The sequence below is a fragment of the Cannabis sativa genome, chromosome 2 (genome assembly GCF_029168945.1).
Source record: "Cannabis sativa cultivar Pink pepper isolate KNU-18-1 chromosome 2, ASM2916894v1, whole genome shotgun sequence".
NCBI classification, from domain to species: domain Eukaryota; kingdom Viridiplantae; phylum Streptophyta; class Magnoliopsida; order Rosales; family Cannabaceae; genus Cannabis; species Cannabis sativa.
Window position 1 is genome coordinate 58,461,266 of NC_083602.1, and position 9,362 is coordinate 58,470,627.

The 9,362-nt window shown below is 33.2% G+C and overlaps 1 protein-coding gene across 1 annotated transcript; it reads left to right on the forward strand.

Moving 5' to 3' along the window:
• Positions 1-4,002: 4,002 nt before the first annotated feature.
• Positions 4,003-5,269, forward strand: LOC133035039 (uncharacterized; the record flags this gene model as incomplete). Its single annotated transcript, XM_061110674.1, has 1 exon — positions 4,003-5,269. A coding segment is annotated over exon 1 (1,239 nt), but the record flags the coding sequence as incomplete, so codon positions are not given.
• Positions 5,270-9,362: the final 4,093 nt, after the last annotated feature.

Here is a 9,362-nt window from a genome sequence, read left to right on the forward strand (position 1 = left end):
TATCACCGTACCGAATCACTGACACAACAAAATATTTTTGTTTCCAATCCAATTAATATTATTTAATATCATTTCATTTTGTAACTTACAATTGCAAAACATGTGATTTTATGAGGTTCATAATGTCGAAGTTTGCATTTCTCTAACTTTTGCCACCAGCAACTGTCATTTTTGGCGTATAGCTGACCATGTATAATAATATCATTACCTTACAAAAAAAATGTAATTAATATCATTAGATATTATTTGATGAAATAGCAAATCTTTCTAGATTGATTCAGAACCACAACAACACATTGAAAGAGAAAAAAAAAAAAGAGATTTTGAGTGATAGCAAAAAAAATTATATATTTATAAAAATGACAATTTAATTCGACATATCAATAATAAATAGTGGTAATTTTTGGATCTAGCATCTAAAATAAACAAAAATAACCACTATCTTATACAGGTCCGATCCTGAAATTTAGTGGGTCATAAGAAAAAAAAATTATTTTTGGGTCCTTATTTAGAAAAAAAAAAAGTGGTATTAAAATTAGCAAAAAAAATTATGTAATTTTAAAAGGGGAAGAATTTTTTTTGGGTCCCTGAACTAGGTGGGCCCTAGACACAGGCCTAACCTGCTTATGCTCAGGGCCGGCCCTGATCTTATACGATGTTAAAGAGTCTTCTATTTAAAATAGATAAAGTAATTTGTAGTCAAAATTCTTGCATTTTGAGATTTGGTACGATCAACCCTAGTACAGAAAAAATTAGGATTGAACTCTCCAATCTTGATAATCGTTTTGCTCTGATTCTTTCCGTCTATTTAGTCTGTTAAGTGCCAAAGTAAATTTTGTTGGGTTTTATGCCCTAAATAAAATTCATTTCAATATAATCAGATTTACTTATTAATAAAAATCAGAAATAGCATTTAATGTTGCATGGTTCACATGATTTATTTCATGATTATTTACATAATGTATGAATTCTATTTAAGTGCAGAACATATCAATTTGTTAATGATTATAGTGTTGTCAACACAGTGGAATATAATCTTAATTATATGTTCGAAAGTTTATTCCCTGATTTGTCAGTTCACTGGATTTAGATTGACATGATAATTAGCGATAGGTATTCTTACACCTTGGATAAGTGTTATGTCCTTTCCAGGGCATTGGCAAAGTTTACCAGCATCGGATGTATGGAGTATACATCGGAAGGGACCGATATTGAACTTTGATTAGATATATTAGAATTTACCGTAATATCTACTCAATTCAATATCACCTGTTGATCCTAGATCAAATGATCTTAATCCTAATATGATTAGGTTCAATCTCAAGAGTGTTATTCGTGTTCTTTGATTTGTTAGTTAAGCCTACTTTTGGGTCAGGGTGATACGTACATTTTGGGAACACGGTAGTGCAATTAAGTGGGAGCGCTAACATAAATATGAAATCTATAGCTTCTATCTGGCGAATAGAAAGTAAGGGATGATTTCCTTCGAGCTTAACCAAACGAAAATAAATGGTGGAGATCTCATTTCACTTAGCTGAAATATCATTTATACAGGGTTAAGTGTTTTAAGGATAAAATACATTGTAGGGTGTTACGGTAATTTAATGCCTTTACAGTGTAAATCATCTATATAGAGGACAATTGATCACATTAGGGTTATAACAATGGATAACTAATGACGTGTCTATATCGTGGAACATATAGAACGTTCTATATACTGAGAGTGCAATTCTAAGTTCTATGCGTGGATTCAATGAGAATTAATAAGTTAGTGAATTTAAGATATAAATTCTTAATCTTCTTATTGGAAGCTCGGATATATAGACCCATGGTCCCTATACTAGTTGAGACCATACTGCTTGTAAGACTCAGTTAATTGATTTTAATTAATCAATTATAATTCTAAAGTTAGACTATGTCTACTTTATGAATTTTCATTAAGCAAGGGCGAAATTGTAAAGAAAAGAGATTCTAGGTTTATTTATTAATTAAGAGACTTTATATGTCTAATTAATAAATATATTAAATGACAATATTATTTAATAATTAATTTTTAGTTATTAAATAATTAGAATTGACATTTAAACGGTTGAATTTGAAAATTGGTATTTTTGAAAAAATCAGATGCATGAATGATAAAACAGCAAAATTGCATAAGTGAGGCCCATTATCCAAGGCCCATGGCCGGCCACACTTATAGGCTTTTATCATTTATTTTTTATTATTTTAATGCCAAATAATTCTAACTTAAACCTATGTGGTTACTGTTAACTCAAACTTTTCGATCTCCTTGTTTTGATGATTAACAAATATTTGATTATTATTTGTTACTAATGATTTATTGATTTTGTAGCAAATTTAAAAGAGAAAATAAATATTTTGGTATTTTTACCAAACTTTTGAAAGCAACACTAAATGGATTCAACAAGCATATCAAGAGCAAAAGATTCATCAAGGGATCAACAACTCAAGACCCTACTCAAAAGAGGTCTTCAAAAGCCCAAAGTCAAAAAGTCAACCCGAAAGTCAAAGTCAAAGTCAAAGTCAATGTCAACTCTCGGGAAAAGTCAACTTGGGATCAAAAACATGCAAATCAAGCTAGGAGGCTCATCTACATCAAGAGTACTCAAAATTAAATGGTATAAATCTACTTTAGTCTTGTTAAAGTGATTTGCATAGCACACTAAGTTTTTATAAATTTGAATTTTGGCCCATTCACTAACTTGTGCAACAAGTTTTCTCACACGATAGTTCAAAATTTTTTTTGATTGAATTTATAAATTACATTTTGTTTAACTAAGAGAACAAAGTTGGAATTTCTGAAATCGGATAATCGAGTAAGAAGTTATGCGCGTTTAAGTCCCGAAAAATGGCACTTTTGCCTCACAGTCGGTCATCGGAATTCGGATGGCAACCGGAATTCCGGTTGTAATCAATCTGGAATTCCGGTTCCCATCCGGACTTCCGGTTCATGGCTGACCTCACCTCGGGAAACGTGCTAACGGCTATAAACGGCTAGTTTTTTTATCAAACACTATATAAACTCGATTTTTCTTTCAAAAAATATGTTGGTTGAGCATTTATTACATATATCTAACCTATCTAAGTGAGATTAAGGAGCTTCTAAGTTTGAAATCCAAACCAACACTTTTCACACACTTTGAGCCAAAATTTGATTTTATTCATCTTAAGTGTGCTTGCTTTTCACTCTAGGTTTCCATTGTATCATCATATTTCTAGAGTGATTTTAGCTTGTATATCAAACACATTTCCATATTGTGATTGAGGTGAGGTTGGCACCGATTTTGTAAACAACCCGGTAATAGTGAGATTGGCACTTCAACAATCCGAGAAAGAGGTTAATAGTCCTCGGGGGTGCGAAACTATTGAAAGAGGTTTGGAAATACTTTGGTGAAAATTTCCCGGTTGTAAGGGTTAGTCAAGCCCGTTAACTTGGCTCGATATTGGAACTCAAAGCTAGGTCCATAGCTTTGAAGACCAAGGACGTAGGTGGCATAGCTCTACCGAACCTTGTAAAAATCGAGAGTTTGCATTTTCTAATCCTTAAACTCTTTACTTTACAAGCTTAATTATTTGTCTTAATATATTGCTTGCCATACTACTTGCTTTTACTTGATTAATTGACTAATTGCATAATTTTGTGTTAAAAGTTTTAATTTTCCGAAATTAGTTTAAATTTCCAATTCACCCCCTCTTGGAAACATATCTTGGGCTAACAATTGGTATCAGAGCGAGGGCTCAAATTATTTGATTAGATTTCACAATCTAGAGCATGACGTTTCCAAGTAATTCACAAAATAACATGTTAGAAGGTTTTAGCACAAATAGAGCACCATACTTCAATGGAGTAGATTTTCCTTATTGGAAAATTAGAATGGAAACTTACCTTCAATCTATTGACTATGATTTGTTGCATATTGTGTCTAGTGGTCCTTATGTTGCTAAACATGTCATAAATGGTGTTGAAGTAATTAAGACTTTTGAAGCATATGATGAAAATGATAAGAAAATGCTTTCTAAAAATGCTAAAGCTAAATATGCTCTTATATGTGGTTTGGATAGAGACATTTTTAAAAATATTGAACAAGCCTCTACCGCTTATGATATGTGGAAAATGCTTGAAGTTACTCATCAAGGAACTAGTGCTATGAAGGAAACTAAAATTCAAATTTATTCCACTCAATATGAGAACTTTAAGATGAAATCGGATGAAACCATTGCTAATATGTATACTCGCTTCACTACAATTACTAATGGTTTGAACTCTCTTGGCAAGGTACTTACTCAAAAGGATATGGTGACCAAGATTTTGAGAAGTCTCACCAAGGCTTATCAAGGAAAGGTGGTTGCCATTCAAGAAGCCAAGGATCTCTCAATACTTCCCTTGGAAGAACTAATTGGCTCACTCATGAACCATGAAATTTTCATGAGTGCTCAAGAAGAAGAGGAAGTTGAGAAGAAAAAGAAGACTATTGCATTCAAGTCTTCCTCCTCCCATGCCATTAGTGAAGAAGATGAGGAAAGCTTATGTAATGACATGGAGGACTTGGCACTCTTCTCTAAGAAATACAAAAAGTTCATGAAATTCAAAAAGAACTTTGGGAAGAAGCCACAAAGAGGGAGTGACTCAAAAGAAAGAAAAAGCAAAGATGATCCACCAATTTGCTTTGAATGCAAGAAGCCCGGACATATGAAGATGGATTGTCCAATGAGAAAGAAGAACAAATACAAAGGAAGGGAAATGTTGGCGGATTGGCTCAATAGTGACGAAGAGGACTCCGAAGAAGAAGGAAAGAATGAAGTAGCAAACATGTGCATGATGGCACTTGATGATGGGGTAAGCACTTCTAACCAAAATGATTGTGATAGCGAAAATGATGATGATAACTTAGATATACCATATGATGAGTTGTCTAATTCATTTAAGGAACTATTTGATGATTTTGGTAAATTGCTTGTTAAAAACCAAACCCTTAGAGAGAAGACCAACATGCTTTTAAAAGAAATTGAGATTTTGAAAATAAATGAAAAAGAACTTATAGCTAAATCTCAATGTGCTACATGTGCTTCACATAAGAAAGAAATTGTTGAATTGAAAGCCCATGTGAGAAGCCTAAAAAATGACATATATACCTTCACTAGAGGTAAGGAAGGCTATGATCTCATGGTGGGAAACCAATCATGTGGTTTTTCAAAAAATGGTATTGGTTATGATCCTAGTAAGAAACAAAAATTTTTGAGAAACTTTTTTGTGAAATCATCTAGTCTACCTCACTTTACATGCACATAGTGTAACCGAGATGGTCATACTATTTCCTATTGTCATGTAAAGAAATTTTCATATATAGGCAAGACTAAATGGGTACCAAAGGGTTCTAGAACTAACATGAATGGACCCAAAGTTATATGGGTACCAAAAGCCAACAAATGAACTTGTTTTTGTAGGAATCAACAAGAAAGAGCCAAAGCTTATGGTTCTTGGATAGTGGATGTTCAAAACATATGACCGGTGATCCATCAAGATTTTCAAGCTTTAAAAGCAAGGAAAGTGGCTTTGTCACTTTTGGAGACAATTCAAAAGGAAAAATCTTGGGCATTGGTGATATCGGTAACATATACTCTCCATGTATTAAAAATGTGCTTCTTGTTGATAATCTTAAACATAACTTGCTTAGTATTAGTCAATTATGTGATATAGGTTTTCGTGTTGTGTTTGAATCCTCAAAATGCTCCATTGAAAATATTTCAACCAATGAAGTTATTTTCCTTGGAGTAAGGAAGGATAATGTGTATGTTATTGATGTTGATTCTTTTGATAGTAAAAATAAATGTTTAACCGTTATGAATGATAATTCTTGGTTGTGGCATAGAAGATTAGGACATGCTAGTATGGATTCTATTTCAAAATTGGTTAGAAAAGATCTTGTTATTGGTTTGCCATCTATTCCGTTTGTTAAAGATAAACTTTGTGATGCATGCCAATTTGGAAAACAAATTAAAACATCTTTTCATTCCAAGAAAGAGATTTCAACTACTAGACCTTTGCAATTGCTTCATATTGATTTATTTGGTCCTTCTAGAATTGCTAGTCTTGGTGGTAAATACTATGCATTTGTAATTGTTGATGATTTTTCAAGATTTACTTGGGTTATTTTCTTGACTCTTAAAAGTGATGTTTTGGAAAACTTTGTCAAATTTTGTAAAAGTGTGCAAAATGAAAAAGGATACTCTATTACCTCCGTTAGGAGTGACCATGGTGGTGAGTTTGACAATGATGCCTTAGAATTGTTTTGTGATGAACATGGTTTTAACCATAACTTTTCGGCACCAAGAACTCCACAACAAAATGGAGTTGTCGAAAGGAAGAATAGAACAATTCAAGAAATGGCTAGGTCAATGCTAAATGAAATTTCATTACCAAAATATTTTTGGGCCGAGGCCGTCAATACCTCTTGTTATATTTTGAATCGTGTTTTCATTAGGCCCAACATGAATAAAATCCCTTATGAGCTTTGGAAAGGAAGAAAACCCAACATTGGCTATTTTAAAGTTTTTGGATGCAAATGTTACATTTTAAACACCAAGGACAACCTTGGAAAATTTGATGCTAAATCCGATGTTGGAATTTTTATAGGGTATTCAACACATAGTAAAGCTTATAGAATTTATAACAAAAGAACTAATGTTGTTGAAGAATCTATTCATGTTGCCTTTGATGAGACTAACCCGCCTACAAGCAAAAATTTAGATGATGATGTTGTAGGTTTGGGAGATGAGGTTCAAAATCTCGAAATTGGAGAAACTTCCAATGCTCCCTCACAAACTCCCAAAGAGGAACCACCCGTGGAAAAGGTAAATGAAAGCCAAGGTATGAATTCTAACCTTCCACATGAGTGGAAATTCAAAAGTGCTCATCCTATAGACCAAATTCTAGGTGATCCTTCTCAAGGTGTCACTACTAGAAACTCCCTTAGAAACTTGTGTAATTTCATTGCTTTTATTTCTCAAATTGAACCAAAGAATTTTAAAGAGGCCGAAGTTGATGAATTTTGGCTTCTAGCTATGCAAGAAGAAATAAATAAATTTATAAGAAATAATGTTTGGGAGTTAGTTCCAAGACCGTCACATCAATCGGTGATTGGAACAAAATGGGTCTATAGAAATAAGGTAGATGAGCATGGGGTCATTGTGCGTAACAAGGCTAGATTAGTGGCCCAAGGTTACAATCAAGAAGAAGGAATTGATTATGAGGAAACCTTTGCCCCGGTAGCAAGACTTGAGTCCATTAGAATGTTGTTAGCTTTTGCATGCCACAAGAATTTTATCTTGTACCAAATGGATGTAAAAAGCGCATTCTTAAATGGGTACACTATGGAAGAGGTTTATGTCTCTCAACCACCCGGTTTTTAAAATCATAAATACCCTAACCATGTTTACAAATTGAAAAAGGCTTTATATGGTTTAAAGCAAGCTCCTAGAGCTTGGTATGAAAGATTAAGCACTTTTCTTATTTCAAATGGTTTTTCAATGGGTAAAGCGGATAATACACTTTTTATAAAAAGAAAATCTAAAGACATTATTATAGTACAAATTTATGTTGATGATATTATTTTTGGTGCTACTAATGATGCTCTTTGTGAAGAATTTTCTAAGTGTATGCATAGTGAGTTTGAGATGAGCATGATGGGAGAACTCAACTTTTTTCTTGGACTTCAAATCAAGCAACAAAAGGATGGCATATTCATAGGTCAAACTAAGTACATTAAGGATCTTCTTCAAAAGTTTGACTTGGCAAATGCAAAGTCCATGAATACACCCATGAGCACATCCATAAAGATGGATAAAGATGAAAGCGGTAAGAATGTAGACATCACCAAGTATCGAGGTATGATTGGCTCTTTATTATATTTAACCGCTAGTAGACCAGATATTTTGTTTAGTGTTGGTCTTTGTGCTAGGTACCAATCTTGTCCTAAAGAATCCCACTTGAGTGCCGTTAAGAGAATATTTAGATACTTGATAGGCACAATGAATCTAGGACTTTGGTACCCCAAGAACTCAAACTTTGAAATAGTTAGCTACTCGGATGCCGACTTTGCCGGTTGTAAGACGGATAGAAAAAGTACTAGTGGAACTTGTCACTTTCTAGGAAATTCCTTAGTGTCATGGTTTAGCAAGAAACAAAACTCGGTAGCTCTATCCACAACCGAAGCCGAATATATAGCCGCGGGTAGTTGTTGTGCACAAATACTTTGGATGAAACAAACTCTTAAGGATTTTGATATTGATTTTGAGTGTACACCCATAAAATGTGATAACACTAGTGCCATTAACCTCTCTAAGAATCCAATATTGCATTCTAGAGCCAAGCATATTGACATAAGGCACCACTTCCTTAGAGATCATATCCAAAGAGGTGATATTATGCTAGACTTTGTAAGCACCGAATTCCAATTAGCGGATATATTCACCAAGCCTCTTAGTGATGAGAGATTTAGTTTCATTAGAAGAGAGCTAGGAATGACCAACTTAAATGAAATATAAGGTTTGTTAGCTATGAAAAATTTCATATCTCTTTACTTACTTATTTATGCATAATTGTTCCAAATATGATATTAATGAGATTTATATGCATAGATGATAAAATTTATTGATACTTGACCTATATGAACTATACTTGTTGAAAAACTCAAAATTATAGGTCAAAATGTGGATTTTTGGTGAACTTTGGACTTGTTTTTAAATAAGTGAACATGTGAATTTTTGCATATTTGATTCTCTTATGTGTCTATATGCTTGAATATGTGAAATAGAGTGTATTTAGTATGCCTATAGGTCTATCTTGATTGAAATTTGCATGAAACAAATTTTTGGTACCTCACTTGTTGAATTTTTAGATTTTTAGGCCTAAAAGAGTGTTTTTCGCCAAACTCTCTCATTTTTCAACATTTTTCGATTCCGTAAGTTTGTACACCTTACATTTTATTTTATAAAACTGCTGGAAAAAGAATTTTTCAATTTCGTTGCATAAAACTCATTTTCGGTACGGTTCTAGTTTTCTTGGCAATTTTCGAAAAACTTACCAAAAATCGTCATTTTTCATTATTTTTCAGTTTTTCTTGTTTGAGCAATTTTGTTTTATCATATTAAAGGTATTAGAATTGGTTTGGGGTCATTTGGGTCAAAATTGGATTTTTAGCACGTTTTTAGGGGTTTTTTTTCTGGTCTGTTGCACCAACCGGAATTCCGGATGGCGCAGGACCAGAAAATAGGGGCTGTTTCGTCTTTTTAATGCGTTTTTTCCCTTTTTAAAACCCTACCACCGAATTTTTCATTCCCCA